This window comes from Capra hircus, chromosome 6 (genome assembly GCF_001704415.2).
Source record: "Capra hircus breed San Clemente chromosome 6, ASM170441v1, whole genome shotgun sequence".
Lineage (NCBI taxonomy): Eukaryota > Metazoa > Chordata > Mammalia > Artiodactyla > Bovidae > Capra > Capra hircus.
Genome location: NC_030813.1, coordinates 22039903 through 22060824, shown reverse-complemented (window position 1 = coordinate 22060824; position 20922 = coordinate 22039903). Strand labels below are relative to the sequence as shown.

Here is a 20922-nt window from a genome sequence, read left to right as displayed (position 1 = left end):
TTATATTGTTTCCCAAGTTGGTAATTTTTGAAAAGAATGATAAAATTGAGCAATTTAATTTTAATTAAATTGAGCAATTTTAAATTTTTTTTCAATCTTTCACCATTTCATTTGCTGTCAGATTTAGCAACGTGTAAAGCTGAACGAGGATGAGTTGGTGGCTGAGGTCAAAGTGGCCTTAATACCAAGCAAATTAAGTCAGCACCTATCCCTACTTTGTAAATGCAACGTCTTAGCACCTGCATGTGATCACATCCTAAATTACATTATTTTGATCAGCAAATTGTGGCCAAACGTGATTGAGGATAATGAACCCCCCCGGAAGAACAGTGCTTACTTCATCAGAGGCCAAGTACACGCAGAGCAGGGCTACTTCTTCTGCAGTTGCGAATCTTCCTGTTTTCTGTCTCTTTAGGAAATCGCTCAGTGCCTGTAAGCAGAAACCATATCGGACATCAGCGATGTGAGCTGAACTGTGAATGCACCTGCAACACCTTTAGGAGGTCAAAGGCAAGAGGAATCTACAAAGGAACCGCCGACTTGACTAAGCACGCATGATGCAAGATTCGGGACAGTATCATTATTGCTAACATCACTAACTCTAGACAAAACAGGACTATGGTAACTCCCAAGCTACTCAAACTATTTTTTATATTAAAACCTATAGACACTGTGACGGATCAGAAAGTTAGTACTAAATAAGAGGGTGTTTTTATGTTTTTTAAAATGTGGTAAAATGCACATAATATACAATTTACCATCATCACCAATTGTAGTTTACAGTTCAGCAGTGTTAAGTACATTCACATTATTGCGGCACAAATCTCCAGAATTCTTTTTATCTTGCAAAACTGAAACTCTATACCTATAAAACAACTTCCGACCCACTTTCTTCCACCCCCTAGCAACCACCCTTCAACCTTTCTGTCTCTATGGATTTGTCTACTCTAGGTAAGGAAGCGGCATTTTTTTAAACCACAGGATTTAAACATTTAAAACAGTAGCTATACCTCTTCAGGATTTGGTCTGGCTTGTATTCTTTCTTGCAGAGATGGGGTATCAACTGTTCCTAAATAAAAGGAAGGCATTCAGCTTGGTTACTTACTTAGACTGAAAAAGAAATTGGCAATTAAACTTTAAACTTGCTTTCCGTATCATTCAATGATCAGTGAAAATTTTCCTCATGACTTGGAGTGACAATTTCCCCTCTACCTGCCTGCTCTTTTATTTAACAGTCTTATAACTTCTTTAATAACGTTTCTATGATTTTCAAAAACACAAGCTATTCTTCTTTGTCATACTAGGCAGGGACTCTTGGTGAAGCACCCAGCATTCCCAGGAAGTACTTTGGTCTCATCACATTCACATGATACTTTATGGCTAACTTAAGTGGCTCTACATTTTCCTCATTATCTTGAAATTCTCATTGGTTTCAAATTCCTATTTTAACCACTGTTTCATATTTCTTATTCAAAAAATATAATGTTAAATTATTTTAATTAAAACGAGAAAAATAAAAATGACTATAAATGTTTAAATTGTGAGCAGCAATGAAGATCCAGCACAGCCATAAATAAATGAATTAAAAAAAAATTTTTTTTTAAATCCCAGTTAGTTCACATTCTGTAGAACAAGTTCCCAGGCATTTCTGTTAACTTCTGTGATCTGCAAATTCTCTTTACAGGGCCTTTCTTCTGCTGACAGTACTCCAGGAAAACCATATGATCCTTCTAAGGTCATAAAAAAATGACCTCACAGTCACAGCCTCAGCTCCATCCTTAGACCATGCTCCTGGGCGTGTCATGGATTGGACATTTGCTCGGAAACAATTTCTTTCTTTTGAAAACTTTTATGGGGGTATAATTGATTTACAATGTTGTGTTAGTTTCAGGTGTATAGCAAAGTGAGTCTGTTATACATGTACATACATCCACTCTCTTAGATTCCTTTCCCTTACGGGCCATTACAGAGTATTGAGTAGAGTCCTCTGTGCTATACAGTGGATCCATTAGTTATCTATATTATATAGAGTACTGTGTGATGTCGGTCCCAATCTCTCTATCTCCCTCCTTCAGAACCAGAATCTCAATTTTATTATCGTTTGCCATTTCTCTGGAGAGGCTTCTTGCTGTTTAACAGCCCTGTCCTTAGCTTGCCTCTCTGCTCTCACATTTTACTGTGAGCGGGCGGAACCTTCTGCAGGCCGGGTGGCTGCTGCCTCGGCTACATTGTCTGGCTCCTCAAGAACATTTTCCACACTTCACAGTTACTGCAGGCAATAGTGTTGATGAAATTTCTTACACCACATAACACAAATCTCTTTGTATCCAATTTCTGATGATATTTTCCTCACTTCCCTCATCAACAGCCTCCTTAGAGTCCACAATTCTACCAACGGTGTGCTCAAGACAACCTCCTCAAAAGTCTCGCTGCCCATTGGGGCAGATGCGCACCATATCTTACATGTGACCGGTATTAATGACCAAGGGTTTCCTTTGTGGTTCAGACGGTAAAGAATCTGCTTACAATGCGGGAGACCCGGGCTCGATCCCTGGGTCAGAAAGGCCCCCTGGAGAAGGAAATGGCAACCTACTCCAGTATTTCTTGCCTGGAGAATTCCATGGACAGAGAAGCCTGGTGGGCTACGGTCCATGGGGTCGAAGAGCTGGACACGACTGAGCAACTCACACGTGAAGGCTGAGCGGCAAGCCTAGTCCTCTCACTCGATTCCAGCCACCTGACTCCACTGAGTCCCCGCACAGACTGACACACCCTGCCACCATCCACACCAGTCTGGTGTTGAAGTGTTGTCCATCAGTACCACCCCAGACTCTCATTCCTTGTCACATTTTCTTCTGTGACTGGCTCAGTGAGTCAAAGCTAGTTCCCTGTCCCAGACAGTGTGAAGATATATTTTCCAGTCTTCCAAAAAGTCCAGCTTTAAAACAACCACATTTTCCAAATCATTAGACATTTTATTCCACTGGGTAAATGGCACCAAGAATAGCCAACAATATCACTAGTGTGTATGAGCAAAACTGTGTCTCTCCTGTCAGATCCTCCTCTTTCTTTTCTTAAAACAACATTTGTTTATTTATTTGTTTTAGTTGTGGCACATAGCATCTTCAGTTGAGACATGTGGGATCTAGTTCCCTGACCAGGGATCAAACCTGGGCCCCCTGCAATGGGCGTGCAGTGTCTTAGCCACTGGACTGCTGGGGGACTGCTGATCCTCCTCTTGGCTAGTGTTACTTGAGTTTACCTTTCTGGTCCAAGAAAAATTAAACAGAACACTTCAATCATGGAAATTCTGCAGCTCGAAGGTTACTTGGTAGCTTCACCCCTTTTATCTAATAAGTCAGTGGTTTTCAGCCAAGGGGAGACCATGAAGGATGAGGTCAGAATCCCCTGTGTTGCTTTCCAAACCATACACAGTGTTCCCCATCAACTCCTTCCCCGAATTCTGGCATGCCCCTCAGGTTTGCAAAGGTCCCGTGGATAACTGTGAAATATTTCTCCTCCCCACCTCCCAACAGCAGTTGTGCACTATGAAGAGAAACTTTGATTCTGGACATGCAATACTGAATTCGGTTTCAGAGAGGAAGTTGGTAATTCCTCTTCAGCACCCTGAACCGGCCGACCTCATTTTACTGCACTTTGCTTGACTGCACTTCACAAGTACTGCATTTCTTACAAATTGAAGGTCTTTGCAATGCTTCTCTGAGCAGTCTACTGGCAGCATTTTTCCAATAACATTTGCTCACTTCACGTCTCTGTGTCACCTTTGGTAATTCTTGCAATATTTGAAACGTTTTCATTATTACTGTATTCGTTTTTTTAAATTAATCAATTTTTTAATTGAAAGATAACTGCTTTACAGAACTGTGTTTGTTTCTACCAAACACCAACATGAATCAGCCATAGGTATACATATGTTGCCTCCCTCTTCTGTGGGAGGGAACCACCTGCCATCTGTGATCAGTGATCTATGCTGTTACTGTTGCAAAAGGATAATGACTCACTGAACACTCAGATGATGGTTATCATTTTTTAGCAATAAAATGTTTTTGAATTAAGATGTACACATTGTTTTTTAGGCACACTGCAATTGCGTGCTTAATAGACTGCTGTATAGTATAAACATCAATGTCCTTTCTACTAATAATAATTTCTCCTTTTTTCCTTTCCTTTACATGAGGGGCCAGCATACTTTTTAGTCAACATTGAGACAGAAAGTATTTTTAGCTTCGAGAACCATTTGGTCTCTTATAACTTCTCAGCTTTGACTTCAGCATGAGAGCAGACGTAACCAGTACAGAAGCAAACTGGGTGGGATGTGTTCCAATAAAACTGTGTTTACAAAACAGGTAGTGAGTCAGATCTGGCCTGCAGACCACGGTTTGCCAACCCTCTCTGTATAGCGTAAGTAAAGTAAGTAAAGTCACTCAGTCGTGTCCGACTCTTTGTGACCCTGTGGACTGCAGCCCACCAGGCTCCTCAGTCCATGGGATTCTCCAGGCAAGAATACTGGAGTGGGTTGCCATTTCCTTCTCCAGGGGATCTTCCTGACCCAGGGATCGAACCCGGGTCTCCCGCATTGGAGGCAGACGCTTTAACCTCTGAGCCACCAGGGAAGCCAAAGGAAGGTGTTAATCCCTCCTTTTTGTTTATGGGCCACCCCGGGTGACTGACTTGCTTCAGTGGCATCCTGTGTCTGAAGGCTCCTTTTCCTTCCTGCTGTGCTGGGAGTACAGTCTACTTTTCACCTTTTCTCTGACAAGATCATCCTGGCTTGCTTCCAAAACACCAAGCCCAGGCTAGTTATAGCTCTTAATCACAGGGTTTAGAATGGCCCCCATCCACACAAGTAGCATTTAAATATTTTGCATTTGTTAAATCAAAATGGCATCATTTATGCTAAAGCCCATGATACCAAACCTGTATTTAATGCCTAACCTAACTGCAGTTTCAGTCTTTACCAGAAATAGAATCTTAATCAACCAGTCTGGAATTTTCTGGTATTGGCCTTGTGGGCCCTCTATCCTCCCAGAGGAAGAAGAGGCAATCTTCATGCCATCCCCTCCTCCCTAGACTAGAACAGGGCTTCCCAGCTGGCGTAGTGGTAAAGAACCTGCCTGCCAATTGCAGGAGATGTAAGAGACGGGGTTTCAATTCCTGGGCTGGAAAGATCCCCTGGAGGAGGAAATGGCAACCTACTCCAATGCTCTTGCCCGGAAAATCCCATGGGCTGAGGAGCCTGGCAGGCTTACAGTCCTTAGGGTCCCAAAGAGTCGGACACGACTGAAGCAACTTAACACGCACACAGCCTAGAAAATCCTTTTCTTTTCTTTTGCCAGTGACATCTTTGCCCCATCCTCCTTTCTATAAAAACTTTTATCCTGGAGTATAGTTGCTTTACACTGTGTCTGTTTCTGCTGTATTGCGAAGTGAACAGCTATACGCATACATTTCTCCCCTCTTTTTTGGATTTGCTTCCCATCAGGTCACCACAGAGCAATAAGTTGAGTTCCCTGTGCTGTACGCTAGGTTCTGTTTGTACACAGTAGTAGATATATGGCAATCCCAGTCTCCCAATTTGGCCTACTCTGCTTTCTTCCCCCTGGCGTCCGTATGTCTGTTCCCTGCATCTGTGTCTCTATTAGCCCAGCCTCCTTTTCTTTTGAGCTTTGCCCAGTGACAACACAACCTGTGGTAAACTAGCCTACATAGACGCCTTTCAGAGTGGCAGCCAGGAGGTCAGAGAGGTCAAGTTCACAGTCCCACAGTGCCCAGCTCACCTGGACACACACAGTTGCATCGGATACCCTGCTGGATGAAGTCTGCAGCCACGGACTTGGTGAGGCCGATCACTGCCGCCTTGGTTGTGCTGTACACGCACCTGTTCACAACGCCTGAGGAGGAAAGCACGTGTTAGTCACTCAGGCGTGTCCGACTCTCTGCGACCCCGTGGACTGTAGCCCGCCAGGCTCCTCTGTCCACGGGATTCTCCAGGCAAGAATACTGGAGTGGGCTGCCATTCCCTTCTCCAGGGGACCTTCCCAATCCAGGGATGGAAACTGGGTCTCCTGCACTGCAGGCAGGCTCTTTACCACTGAGCCGGCAGGGCATATCACACCTGAGAAGGAGGGGAGGAAGAAATAACAAGCACAGTCTCCACTGTCCTGCTTCCTCACACTCCACCCTTTTAAAAAACTGATATCAGCTCTTCTCCATTAATAGGGCTAGTTTCTGAATCTGGGGACATAGTATCATTGTTGGCACAATTCAGGTGAGACTTCTGTGTTGAGATGCTACATTTAAGTGAGAGCTGTAGCCTTAGCTTTTCACCATCAGTTGGTAGAACCCTTAGGTGGATTCCAAAAAAAAAAAAAAAAAAAAACCTAGGATAAATCAAAGTGAAACAAAACACAATTCAAACAAACCTATTTCTTTGTATTCCTCTCCCAGGAGGGCTTACTGTGTATCCTTGAAAGAAGGAATGTTATCTCAGCAGTAGCTCCTTCATCCTAAACTCGAAAATCCACCTGTACATCATGCATCATCTCCATGTCTGCATCACAGACGTGGATGCAGCTTGACCTCTCGCTCAGGGCTGGACCACACGTCTTTGTGCAGCTCTGCCCAATCCACAGGCAGAGGTCCATCTCTGCTATCACGAGGGCACTTTGCGCAGAGCTATGTTGTAATCCTATCATACTGCAGAAGATGTGTGCTTCCCCACCTCTCTCCCCCTTTGGGGCTGTGGATTCTCTGGGGTCAGGGGCATCTAGTGGATGTTCAGTACATCTTTTTTGATTAATTAAATGGATAAATGTTTCCTTCCCCCATTTTGATCTTCATTTCTGTATCCATTTGGAGGGGAAAAAAGGGAGGGCAAAGCAAGCAAACTTTAGTTCCACGATTGGTTCACATTTAAGGCAAAAGGCTTGGTGCTTAATTCCAGTTTTAAAAAAAGCAGTTTTGAACTCATGTGTGGGTTGCATGATCTCTGCTATGCTTGTTCCCCAAACCCTTAAGCTCCTGAAGATGTGTCAGTCTGTGGGTCATGATTCCCAGAGGAAGACACGCCTACCTTTGATGCTGGAAGCCACAGAGGACATGTTGATAATGTTGCCAGATTTCTGAGCCAGCATCTGCCAAAACAAAACAAAGACAAACCCCCCCCCCCCAAAACATGCTATTCTGTAGGTTAAAAATTCTACCTCTTTAAAAGATGTACATTTGGTGCCTTCCTGGTGGCTCAGTGGTAAAGTATCCACCTGCCAAGGAAGAGAAGTGGATTCGATCTCTGCTCTGGGAAGATGCCGCATGCAGTGGAGCAACTAAACCCACGCACAGCACCTCCTGAGCCTGTGCTCCGGAGCCCGGGAGCTGCAACTCCTGAAGCCCATGTGAGCTAGAGCCTTCTGTGTCCTGCAAAAGAGAAGCCCCTTCAACGAGAAGCCTGTGTGCAGTGACCAGAGTGGCCCCCGCTCTCAGCAACTAGAGAAATGCCCACGCAGCAACAAAGAGCCAGCACAGCCAAAAATAAGAACCAAACTAAAAGATGTGGTGGTGGTGGTTCAGTCACTAAGTTGAGTCCGACTCTTGTGACTCCATGGACTGTAGCCCTCCAGGCTCCTCTGTCCATGGGATTCTCCAGGCAAGAACACTGGAGTGGGTTGCCATTTCCTTCTCCAGGGGATCTTCCCGACCCAGGGATTGAACCCAGGTCTCCCACATTGCAGGCAGATTCTTTACCAACTGAGCTACGAAGGAAGCCCAGACTAAAAGATGTACATTTACTTATAGTTTGCAGAGATACCTTATTAACTGTTAACATTAAGCATTGTGAAGCAGCCTTAACGGTCTCACCCAGTCACTCCCGGCAACTGACGGCCTGTGTACACATCGGCAGGAACTTTACTCAAGGAGTTACTGCCTTCCTGGGGCACAAGAGCATCGGCAAGACTAAGAAGGAACCCTGAGCTAAACGAAAGGCTGATGAATGTTAATGTTACTGTGTGTTCCTGATGGAAAACTCTTACCATTTATCACATTCTTGTTGACTACCTACTGTGGTCAGGTACAGAGTCACGACCAGCGATTCTAAGACAGGCGACTCAGTCCCGGCCTGCCTGTAGAACTACCAGTCTGATCCAAGCAGCCAATACAACCTGCAGCAGGAATGTTATCTCAGCAGTAGCTCCTTCATTCTAAACTCAAAAATCCACCGGTACCATCGCGCATCATCTCCATGTCTGCAGAGTCCGACACAGAGAAGGAGTGGGATGTGCAGAGAAGGAGGCAGCCTAGGTTGAGGGGCACGCAGAGGACGGCTGATGTTTTGAAAGCTAGAATATTAGTTAGAAAAAGAAAAGAAAAGGGTATTTTGAGGACAGTAAACCACCTGTATAAAGACTGTCACAGAAGTGGGAGGAAGGGATGAGTACAGCTGGAACACGTAATTTGGGAGGAAGGAGGCTGCAGAGGCCAAAGGGGCTAAGTTTAGGAATTTGGGTTTAAACCAGAAGGCACTTCGGTGGAGACAAGGAGGGGTTTAATGCGGAGGGGAGTGGCATGCTCAGATTTGCAGGTTAGAAAAATTACCCTGGCCTCCTGTACAGGGGATCACTGGAAGATGATGCAGGGATTTAGGAAAGGAGGGGCCTCAGCGATAAAGAATCTGCCTGCCAGTGTAGGAGACACAGGTTCGATCCCTGGGTCGGGAAGATGCCCTGGAGTTGGAAATAGCAGCTCACTCCGGTATTCTTGCCTGGGAAATCCTATGGACTGAGGAGCCTGGCAGGCTGCACTCCATGGGGTCGCAGTCGGACACGGCTTAAAGGTGGAGACCAGAGATGTCTGTGGGCAACAGAGGTGTAGACAATCGAGGTAACTCGGAAAGGACTTGGGACCTGGCTGCCTGCAGTGAAGGCTCCACCCCTCACCCCATCTAAGGCAGTGTTACCCAACAATACCTCCATCAGAATCCCCCATGGAAAGTGTGAAGGTCTTAAAAGGAGGGTATGTGACTGTTTTGTCTTCCTAGACAGGGTACCCAGCAGCCAGTCACTATACTTAATAAATCAAAACTCTGTGAGGTGCTAGGTTTAAGTGCAGATGGCTGAGCTCTGCCCCAGACCTAAAAGGGTACATCAGTGAAAAAAGCTGCTTTGAATTAAAAATGTTTTCAGAGGAACTTATACTTAATTAAAAGACATATGTGTGTTTTTAAGAGATACACACCTATGCAAGGGCATGGGTTGAAAGTGTCAGTCGCTCAGTTGTGTCCGACTCTGAGAACCCATGGGCTGTGGTCCGCCAGGCTCCTCTGTCCACGGGATTTTCCAGGCAAGAATTCTGGAGTGGGTTGCCATTTCCTTCTCCAGGCCCGACTCAGGGATCGAACCCGGGTCTCCTGCACTGCAGGCAGATTCACATGGGTACCCACCCATGAATGTTTGAGGGGGAAGAAGTGAGAGTAGAGAGAATGCCTGTCTAATGGGTGTTGCAGCAAAAACAGCAATGAAGATTTTCCTCTGCTGAGAACAAGGAAAGGAAAAGAAACAGTGACCAGACTGGAGAAGAAACGTAAACGGGCCTGAAAGAGTTAATCACTCTCAGCTTAACCACAACGGTTACTAGTCTGTACCTTACAAAACTAACCAGACACTATGTAAATTACAACCTGCACCTTCTGCCCCTTAACTCTATGTAAATTACATCGTGGACCAGGTGCTTACCTTCCCCCTTCTTTTGGAGACTACCCCTTGTAGCTTTTTGCATTTCAAAAGAGGGCCACAGTATGATAAACCACAGACAAATGGACCTGATTACTGGACTGCCAGGCCCAGTTATGGGCTACCTGATGCCAGCTCTGACTGTTTTGAAACCAGAAAAAGAATGCAACACTCTCACTACTTTGCTCCTTATCACACACCCCAAACTGTGAGCCCAATCTATGTGATCCCCTCAGATTCCGCATGTGGGGGGCACAGTTCTTGAGGTAGTGGCCTGCTTTGTTCTCCTCTTGGCCCACTGGGGATTAAAGCCATTTTCCTACTTTCTCCAAGCCCTGTCTCCGTACTTATTTATTCCGCGTCAGTGAACAGAGAAAGTCAAGATTTTGGTGGTAATATGGGCACTAACTTATTGAAATCAGAGGGTGTGGGGATGGCTGTATGGAACAAGGAGGAGAAGGTGAAGAGTCAGAATAAGTGGTGGGGGAGATGGAGGACACAGGGAGGAAAACCGGGGACATGCTCTGTTATGAAAGGCAAGTACACAAAGAGTTTCTACGGGGGAGTAGTCTCCGTAGGCAGTGGAAGGGCTCTAACAAAAGAAACACTTCCGCTGGGGCAAGTTTCTCCAGCAGCTTCCAGAGAGGTGAGGAATGGAGAAGGCAATGGTTCAATGACCCAGAGATGAGTTTGCCAAGATTCTCTGTCTCCTTCTGGCAGTCTTACTTTCTGTTTTGGTACTTAGCTACTAACTGTACTTAAGAGCAGAAAATCTAAAATAACCGTAAGGTCTTATGTTGGATGGACTAAAGGGATACAAGGAGAGGCTGAGATGACCCAATGAGGTCAAGTTGGCAGAAAAAGAAAATATTCAACACAACTTGTGTGTCTATATAATAAAGAGGAGTCCTTGCAAGAAAAGACCAGGAAAATTAGCAAAGTATAATGGGGAAACAGTGGAAACAGTGTCAGACTTTATTTTTTTGGGCTCCAAAATCACTGCAGATGGTGACTGCAGCCATGAAATTAAAAGACGCTTACTCCTTGGAAGAAAAGTTATGACCAACCTAGACAGTATATTCAAAAGCAGAGACATTACTTTGCCAACAAAGGTCCGTCTAATCAAGGCTACGGTTTTTCCAGTGGTCATGTATGGATGTGAGAGTTGGACTGTGAAGAAAGCTGAGCACCGAAGAATTGATGCTTTTGAACTGTGGTGTTGGAGAAGACTCTTGAGAGTCCCTTGGACTGCAAGGAGATCCAACCGGTCCATTCTGAAGGAGATCAGCCCTGGAAGTCCTTTGGAAGGAATGATGCTAAAGCTGAAACTCCAGTACTTTGGCCACCTCATGTAAAGAGTTGACTCACTGGAAAAGACTGTGATGCTGGGAGGGATTGGGGGCAGGAGGAGAAGGGGACGACTGAGGATGGCTGGATGGTGACTCGATGGATGTAAGTCTGAGTGAACTCTGGGAGTTGGTGATGGACAGGGAGGCCTGGCGTGCTGCGATTCATGGGGTCGCAAAGAGTCGGACACGACTGAGCAACTGAACTGAACTGAACTGAACAGTGCTGAAAACTAAGCCTTAAAATTATTTTTTTATCCATTTTAGCAAATAACATAACCTGCTTTAATTAATTTTCCCAGTTTCATCGAGGTATAATTGAAACATACAATCCATTTTTAATATATGTGGAATACATGTGCTGCGCCTGCTCAGTCACTTAATTATGTCTGTGTCTTTGTGACCCCGTGGACTGTAGCCCACCAGGCTCCTTTCTCCATGGAATTCTCCAGGCAGGAATACTTGAGTGTGTGCCCAGTCCCTTTTCTAGGGGATCTTCCCAACTCAGGGATCGAGCCTGCATCTCCTTTGTCTATTGCATTGACAGGTGAATTCTTTACACTGAGCCACACAGGAAGCCCATGGAATATATGTAGCCCAGGTGGGGCTTCCCGGGAGGCTCAGTGGTAAAGAGTCCACCTGCCACTGCAGGAGACAGACACAAGAGACGTGGGTTCAATCTCTGGGTCAGGAAGATCCCCGGGAAAATGGAATGGCAACCCACTCCAGTATTCCTGCCTGGAGAATTCCACGGACAGAGGAGCCTGGTGGGCTACAGTCCATGGGGTCACAAAGACGCAGACATGATAACATGATTGAGCACACACACACACAGACACACACACAGTTTAATTTATAAAGATGGACTATTGAATAAGTTCAGTCTCCGATCTTCTGAAATGCAATAAACTCCCCAGGCAGTACTTTGGAATACAGTCACCTGGGACATATCACTGCTGCCCTCTAACCCTGGGACTATGCGTTTAGCCCAGGTCTGCCGGCTGATTCTAGAACCTACAGCCCTTGCCTTCCTCCCATGCTGCCTTCTCGCCACCGGCTCAGCACCTGCGGTCTTGCTGTGAACGCTCCTCTCTGCCAGGTGTGACAATAAAACGAAGTGCCTGGACACGGTTGTGCCGTCAAGCATCGACTTCTCAGAGACTCAGGCAGGTGCTACAAAGATCTCTAAAGAGTCCCTCTAGCTCTATCTAGTTGGCCCTACCATGAGCTCTTCTGCCCTCCCTGACCAGAGCTCAGCTCCTAAATTTGGCAGACCTTGGCTTGTCTTCAGTGATTCCATGCCTGACCTCTACCCGGACCGACAACCGACATTCATTTCTTCATCCAGCAAATGTCTGCTCAGCACCTCAATGTGTGAGGGACTCGTCTAAGACTCAGCAAAGAGGAAGACCCCCCAAATAGCCAAGACACTCCCGGATCCTTGCTGTAATGGATCTTCTCTTCTGATGGGCGGGCCTTGGATTCTGCACTGACCCCCTTTTACAGTATTTTTAATTTATTCTCTGCTTTTTCAGTGCTCTTTTAGTCTTGGAATGGTTTTCTGTATGCTTATTCAGGAACCCTGGAGTTCATGGGGTCACAAAGAGTCAGACACGACTGAACAACAACAATAACAATTTATGAACAAAAATACCCAGTATTATTCCTGTTTTGACCACCTGACCTTACAAATCTGCTGAGACTCCAAACTCTGGCTTCCCCTGGAAAGTTCTAAGCTGGCACATGTGCATCATAGTTAAGGAACATAATTACGGCTGGAAAGGACTGTGGGATCTGTCACCCTCATTTTAAATAGAAGAAACAGATGCTGAGAGAGTGTCATCTCCCAGGTCCCGTGGTGACTCAGGGGCAGAGCGCAGGCCTGCCTAAGGTCTTCCGACACCTGATTCCAAAACCCCGGGTCAGGCCTGTTAGGGTCACGTGAACAAGTGACGCCTTCTGATTTCTCACCCCAGTCATTAGTATCTCTTGGGATTTTTTACACCCGAGTGTCACTGGCTCACATGGATTACTGCTAAGTTGCTTTACCTCAGAGGCAAACTCACTAATTTGGAAGTTAGCATTTGATATTTTAAAAGTTAACACTTAAACAAGTCTGAGTTTTGGCTCCCACTGTACCCTGCAGCGACACCCTTCCCAGTGTCTGCCAGACCTTCGGTGCACAGATATGTTGCCGACACACGCGGCAGTCTTATCCATCTGACCTAGGCTTCCTCTTTTACCGTAGCCTCAGCTTTTCCTCCGACCCTGTGCTAAGGATCAGTCTTCAAGAAATACACTCCAGTTCAGATTCTCATGAATTCCAAGCAGGCACAAAAAAGAAGAAAAAAGCAATCCTGGGAATTCCCTGGTGGTCCAGCAGTTAAGACTGCATATCCACTGCTGGGGATGCAGGTTTGATTCCTGGTAAAGGGCGTGCTGCGATTCGTGGGGTCGCAAAGAGTTGGACACAACTGAGCGACTGAGCTGAACTGAAAGGGAACTAAGATCCTGCATGCCGTGTAGTTTGGCCAAAAAGAAAAAAATAAAAGGAGAAAGTTTTAAAAATGTGTATATTTTAAAAATTTGCTAGTTCAACATTCCATGTGTGTGTTAGTTGCTCAGTTGTGTCCGACTCTTTGTGACCCCATGGACTATAGCCCACCAGGCTCCTCTGTCCATGGGATTCTCCAGGCAAGACTACTGGAGTGGGCTACCATTTCCTACTCCAGGGGATCTTCCAGACTCAGGGATTGAACCCAGGTCTCCTGCATTGCAGGCAGATTCTTTACCAGTGGAGCCACCAGGGCCAATCCAAAGATTCCTTCTAGACACTAAAGAAGTAGATTAAAAAAGTTCCCTCATTACTAAGTCAATTTCTCCAATTTTCCTTTTAGCTTTCTTCTGTATCTTTCTTGATGTTAGGCTTAATGCCCACAGCAAAGCATCAGCAACTGTGTTGCCATCAGAAAACTCATCTCCCGCCCTGGGCTGGGGCAGCATTCACTGTGTCAGCCATCTAACCCAGCTGGGATGGAAGAGAGAGGCAGCTCTCCTGCATTTCAGTTCAGTTCAGTTCAGGTCAGTTGCTCAGTCGTGTCTGACTCTTTGCGACTCCATGAATTGCAGCACATCAGGCCTCCCTGTCCATCACCAACTCCCGAAGTTCACTCAGACTCACATCCATAGAGTCGGTGATGCCATCCAGCCATCTCATCCTTGGTCGTCCCCTTCTCCTCCTGCCCCCAATCCCTCCCAGCATCAGAGTCTTTTCCAATGAGTCAACTCTTCTCATGAGGTGGCCAAAGTATTGGAGTTTCAGCTTCAGCATCAGTCCTTCCAAAGAACACCCAGGACTGATCTCTTTTAGAATGGACTGTTTGTATCTCCTTGCAGTCCAAGGGACTCTCAAGAGTCTCCTAGAGGTTGCTCAAACTCATGTCCATTGAATCACTGATGCCATCCAACCATCTCATCATCTTGTCCTCTTCTCCTCCTTCCTTCTATCTTTCCCAGCATCAAGGTCTTTTCCAATGAGTCAGTTCTTTGCATCAGGTGACCAAAATATTGGAGCTTCAGCTTCAGCATCAGTCTTTCCAAAGAATATTCAGGACTGATCTCCTTTAGAATGGACTAGTTGGATCTCCTTGCAGTCCAAGGACTCTCAAGAGTCTTCTCCAACACCACAGTTCAAAAGCATCAATTCTTCAGCACTCAGCGTTCTTCACAGTCCAACTCTCACATCCATACATGACTACTGGAAAAAACATAGCCTTGACTAGACAGATCTTTGTTGGCAAAGTAATGTCTCTGGTTTTCAATATGCTATCTAGGTTGGTCATAACTTTCCTTCCAAGGAGTAAGTGTCTTTTAATTTCATGGCTGCAATCACCATCTGGAGTGATTTTGGAGCTCCCCAAAATAAAGTCTGACACTGTTTCCACTGTTTCCCCATCTATTTGCCATGAAGTGATGGGACCAGATGACATGATCTTAGTTTTCTGAATGTTGAGCTTTAAGCCAACTTTTTCACTCTCCTCTTTCACTTTCATCAAGAGGCTTTTTAGTTCCTCTTCACTTTCTGCCATAAGGGTGGTGTCATCTGCATATCTGAGGTTATTGATATTTCTCAGCAATCTTGATTCCAGCTTGTGCTTCTTCCAGCCCAGCGTTTCTGCATTTCTCTAGGGTTCAATTTACAACCCTGAACTGAGCCGGTTGTGTGCAAAGTCCACCTTGTTCATTGTCTGAGCCTGTGCTGTCTGCTACTGCTGGCTCATAAGCTCATCTGAAGTCAATGTTTTTCATATTTCTGTTCCCCTCCCCCAGAGCACCTAGTGTGGCACTCTCAGTTGAAACGCACTTAATGCTTGTTTGTAAAATAAATTTAAAACAGTGATGAGTTGTGTGAAGGCTAGTGAATGCAAGGGCAGCAGACTCAGGAGGAATACTCTCTCTTTAGCACATGCTGTCTCTCACCTTGCTGGTTCCTCTGTGGCTCGGCTGAAAGCAGGAGTGCAAGGCGAATACTCAGGGTACAGAAAAGCAGTGAGAGTGTGCCCAGACACTGACGCTCATGAAGGGGCCCAGGACTTACCTGGTGGTCCAGCAAGACTCTGCCTGCCAATGCAGGGGACAAGCAAGGACTAACCCCTGGTCTGAGAAGATCCTACATGCCGCAAAGCAACCAAGCCCGTGCGTCACGGCTGCTAAGCCGGCGAGCCGCAATTACTGAAGCCCGCACACCTAGAACCTGTACTCCAAAATAAGAGAAGCCCCCACAACGAGAAGCGGCACAACTAGAGGGTAGCCCCAGCTCGCTGCAAGTAGAGAGAGCCCATGCACAGCGACAAAGAGTCACTCCAGCCATAAAGACAGAAAGGAAAGATAGAAGGGGCCCAGCTTCTAGGGTTCAGATCCTGGCTCTAACCACTTCCTAGTTGCATGGCTAGTTATTTGACTAGTCACATGACCTCGGGCAAGTTATCTAACCCCCCAGCTTCATCCCTCTGCACACTGGACGTGATAAAGCAGTACCTACCTCATCAGGCTGCTTTGGGCCCACAAGCCCCCTTGTTGTCCCAATCCCTGGAACTCAATCCCAGATAGCTGAACGGTCAGCTCCTTCACTTCCCTGGGACCTCTGTCAAAGTTACACTTTTCCAGTGAGGCCCTCCTGGACCTCTCTGATAACCTAGCATCTTTTTAGTTCATAGTACTCACAACCTTCCCACATGTTATACGTTTATTGGATGACATATGGTCCCATCTCACCTCTCAAACACAGGACTTTCATTATAGAAAGGACTTTGTTTAACTCTCTGATGCCTTCTTCATCTGAAATGCAGCCTGGCACATAGCCCTTGAGTGAATGAAGTGGAAAGGTAAACGAGTTCATTTCTATTAAATGTCTTGATATACATGTTCAATTCAGGTTAGTCAGTATGTGAGCTACTATCAGACTGGGGATCCTCTCTGGATGTCCAGTGTGGAGACCCACTTATGCTCATGCTAGCGATGCTGGTCGCCTCACCTTAGGAAGAAAGGCCTTGATCATCAGGTACATGCTGCGGACGTTGAGGTTCATCGAGAAGTCCCAGTCTGTCTCCTCACAGTCCAGGATGGTTCCGTGATGGACGAAGCTGGAGGAGTGATTAAGCAATGGGGAAGATGATCATCCTAAAAAACTCCCATTGAATTTCCTTATCCTTTCCACTGTTCTTTATTGGCTTGGACCATTGTCCCTTCCATCACCAAGACTATTAACAAGTCAAACCTAGTATCACTTAGTACATTAGGTGAAGTATTCTAACAACATAAGCTAAAAAAGTTTAAGACCAAAAACTTCTTTTAAAAGAAAGCAGGAAAAAAAATCAATAAATAAATAAAAGAAAGCAGGAGTTTGGAAACTAAGAAACATAAGAAATTTTATACCAACTGCACGGGAAAATCACTGTCATTAAAAATAAACATGGATTTCTTGGTGGTCCAATGGTTAAGAATTCAGGTTCCAGTGCAGGAAATGTGGGTTCCATTCGTCGGCAGGGAACTAAGATCCCACATGCTGAAGACAACCAAGCCCGCTTGCCTCAAGTAGAGAGTCCGTGGGCCTCAATTCCTGCATGCTGCAACTAAGACCTGATGCAGCAAAAATAAATGAATATTAAAAAAAAAAAAAAAACCCCAACCCCAAACCAAATGAGAACGCGCTGCATAACGATCATTTCAAGAGCAAGAGCGCCCTCTGGTGGCACAAATTTAACATTCTCAGTTCAGTTGCTCAGTCGTGTCCGACTCTTTGCGACCCCATGAATCGCAGCACGCCAGGCCTCCCTGTCCATCACCAACTCCTGGAGTTCACGCAGACTCACGTCCATCGAGCCGGTAATGCCATCCAGCCATCTCATCCTCGGTCGTCCCCTTCTCCTCCTGCCCCCAATCCCTCCCAGCATCAGAGTCTTTTCCAATGAGTCAACTCTTCGCATGAGGTGGCCAAAGTACTGGAGTTTCAGCTTCAGCATCATTCCCTCCAAAGAAATCCCAGGGCTGATCTCCTTCAGAATGGACTGGTTGGATCTCCTTGCAGTCCAAGGGACTCTCAAGAGTCTTCTCCAACACCACAATTCAAGAGCATCAATTCTTCGGTGCTCAGCTTTCTTCACAGTCCAACTCTCACATCCATACATGACCACAGGACAAACCATAGCCTTGACTAGACAGACCTTAGTCGGCAAAGTAATGGCTCTGCTTTTGAATATGCTATCTAGGTTGGTCATAACTTTCCTTCCAAGGAGTAAGTGTCTTTTAATTTCATGGCTGCAATCACTATCTGCAATGATTTTGGAGCGCCCAAAAATAAAGTCTGACACTGTTTCCACTGTTTCCCCATCTATTTGCCATGAAGTGATGGGCCCAGATGCCATGATCTTTGTTTTCTGAATGTTGAGCTTTAAGCCAACTTTTTCACTCTCCTCTTTCACTTTCATCAAGAGGCTTTTTAGTTTCTCTTCACTTTCTGCCATAAGGGTGGTAACATTCTCAAGGGAAATCAAAACTCCAAGGAAAATTTCCCAGGCAAGAATACTGGAGTGGGTTGCCATTCCCTTCTCCAGGGGATCTTCCCGACCCTGAGGTCTCCTGCATTGTAGGCAGATTCTTAACCATCTGAGCCATCAGGGAAATCCATTAAAAAATAAATAAAAAACAAATGAGAATAGAATGCTTAACTACTACTTCAAGAGCACCCTCTGGTCGCACAAATTTTACATTCTCAAGGAGAAATCGAAACTCAAGGAAACAAGCCTCATCTCAGAGAAGCAAAACAGTGCCCCTGCTGTACAGTTCTAACATATGGAGCAGACGCTGCAGAACAAAGCAAACCTTTAATATAAACCTCACTCTTTTGAAGTCACATTTCCTCAAGGAAGCTTTCTAAACACTTGAGTGCTCCTCGATTTCACTGTCCCCTGGACCAAAATGATGTAACTAATTATAAAAGATTGTTGGTTCTGACACCACTGTATTTCCAGTTCAACTGAATGACAGCAAGAATCACACGCTCTATTTCTGTATCCCTTAGGTTGCTGAACACTTAACAGATGCTCAAAAACTGATTTTGCTAGTTGTTTTTTCCCACAGTTCTGCATATATCCTCATATGAGGGATGAGCAGGTTATTTATAAACCAGATCATCACAAATTGTTGCTATAATTTAATTTCCATACATTGTAACATTTGATAAACTATGAATGCAGAGGTTTTTTTTTTTTCCACTCTGAATCATGATTAGGTAGAACCACAAAACTATATTAGAACGTTCTAGGATTCTTCTACCAACGCAGGGGTATAAATGTAACACTGCCTAAGAAAAGTGGGACATCTGGAAGGTATCTACTGAGATGCTATTTACTCACATCTACTGATACACCTGAGAAGGGAGAGTGGGTTCCAGCAGTGGCTGAATCTACATGTAGCTGCTCCAGTTCTAGCTGACGTGTGTGGGTCAGGAAGCTTGGTACCACCCCATGAGGTTCAATTAAGTCATTCTCTTTGTGTTGTGTATAAAGGTACAACGTGAACCTTCTTTTGCTGGGATTGACTGTCCTGATAAGAAACACTGAGCTTGGGAGGTATAAAGAACTTGCTAGAATGTGCCAAAAAACTGGGGACATTCACATTTCAATAACCTGAGTACTTGGCTTCTGATAAATGTACTGTGACAGGGGGTCATTTTAAAGACACTTTACGGGAAAAGTTTTTCATATTATTTTATCAGTCCTAGTGGAGCATCAGTGACAAGTCTGTTGGCATGAGCCTGGTACCAGCCCTGAAAAGAGCAATAGCTTCGTGTTAGTGCTGGTGCCTTGAGTGACCCTAACTGCCTCTAGAGCCCAAGCCTATGTCAGTGTCTACGGCTGTTTTACTTGCTGATATTAATTGTAATAAAAATTCTGTCCAAAATTTTAGTCATATCCCCCAAGGAATATATTATGGTTCACAATGAATAATTTTGCTTTATCAAAATTCTTCGTGTGAAAGTTGCAGAAAGCTTTCTGTAAGAAGAGTGAAGTGAAAAGTTGTGAATTACCCAGCAACATTAAAGAGAACATCAAGTCTCTCAATGTCATTGGCAAACTGGTCAATTTGCTTCTTCTTTGTGACATCAAGGACCCGAGTGTGAATACCTGAAATATAAAACAAAGGGTGCTATTTGCCTGTATCCATAAAGGATGCTTAGCCTGGAAGATTCAGCTGTTTCCAAGTATGACGATGGTAATATCCGTATGGTAGGCATCGTAGGATTGCTGCCCATTCGTAGGGTCTTCATAATCTTAAGACTATCAGTAAAAATCTTGAAGTCTCCCCATTTGACTCCCAATAACACTTCTCTTTCTTCTTCCCCTTCTCTCTAGTCCATAAATTAAATGATAAAGGTCTTTTCTGAGTAAAGACTTCACAGTGACATGGGGATGATCAATAGCAGGTGCTTCTCAGTAAGCCAGCAGTAATCGCTGCAAGTCAGCTCATTTCAGCCCATTCTTTCCCCCAGAGGTCAAGCCCTGCTACAGGGATGCTGGATTCTGTCTGTGTCAAGAGTAAAGGCAGGGGCGGTGGATAAGGTATTGTTTTTACTTGTGTACTTTACCTTTATGTTAATCTTATTATTTTTCAGAAATAACTCTGCTGGCCAAAGATATCATCACTTATTTTTGGACCGAATTACAAGGAGAAGAAATGAGAGCCCAGACAAAGGGATGAAACACTTGAAAACTGGCCGCAAGAGATCTGGCATGGGGGTGTGAGAGATACACACTGCACCAGCTATTCAAAAACCCCTGAACATTCTCGAACGGAAGCAGCAGTCATTATTTTTATGTTTTTTTTTTTTTTTTTTTTAAATAATACATGGTTCATTATTCTCTTTTGGATACAGAAAGAAAAGTTTATAAACAGAAAGCGAAGACTGAAACCGAGGCTCAGAAAGGCCTCCTTTCTGTAGGGCTTTTCTATTCCAACAGCTTGATTTGTTGGAATTACAATTCAAGATAGTCTTGTGCAGTTAACTAGGTCAGTGAACTGATCTGTGTTGATCATGGAACCTGTTCTATTCAGCTTCTAAATAAGTGCTCTGTTCTGATTTCTTTCCGAGTCACCCGAAGCTCTCTGATGTTGGAGTTAGGTTCAGTGTGGTGTATGCAGTAAGTGGTAGAAAGAAACTGTTAGTCGCACATGACTGAGTGACTCTCTGCAACGCTGTAGACTGTGGTCCACCAGGCTCCTCTGTCCACGGGATTCTCCAGGCAAGAATACTAGAGTGGGTTGCCATTTCCTTC

The 20922-nt window shown here is 45.0% G+C and overlaps 1 protein-coding gene across 6 annotated transcripts in view; it reads right to left on the bottom strand.

The window, feature by feature from the left end:
- The window catches only part of BDH2 (3-hydroxybutyrate dehydrogenase, type 2), a 28626-nt gene that overhangs the window by 2319 nt on the left and 5385 nt on the right, over nt 1-20922 (bottom strand). For all 6 annotated transcript variants that reach the window (XM_005681356.3, XM_005681357.3, XM_018049253.1 and 3 more), the window contains 6 exons: nt 19677-19773; nt 16623-16731; nt 7094-7154; nt 5799-5912; nt 1011-1069; nt 338-430 (listed from right to left, as the gene is read on the bottom strand). In XM_005681356.3, the coding sequence (XP_005681413.1) occupies nt 338-430; nt 1011-1069; nt 5799-5912; nt 7094-7154; nt 16623-16731; nt 19677-19773 (533 nt within the window). The remainder of the gene's footprint in view (nt 1-337; nt 431-1010; nt 1070-5798; nt 5913-7093; nt 7155-16622; nt 16732-19676; nt 19774-20922) is intronic.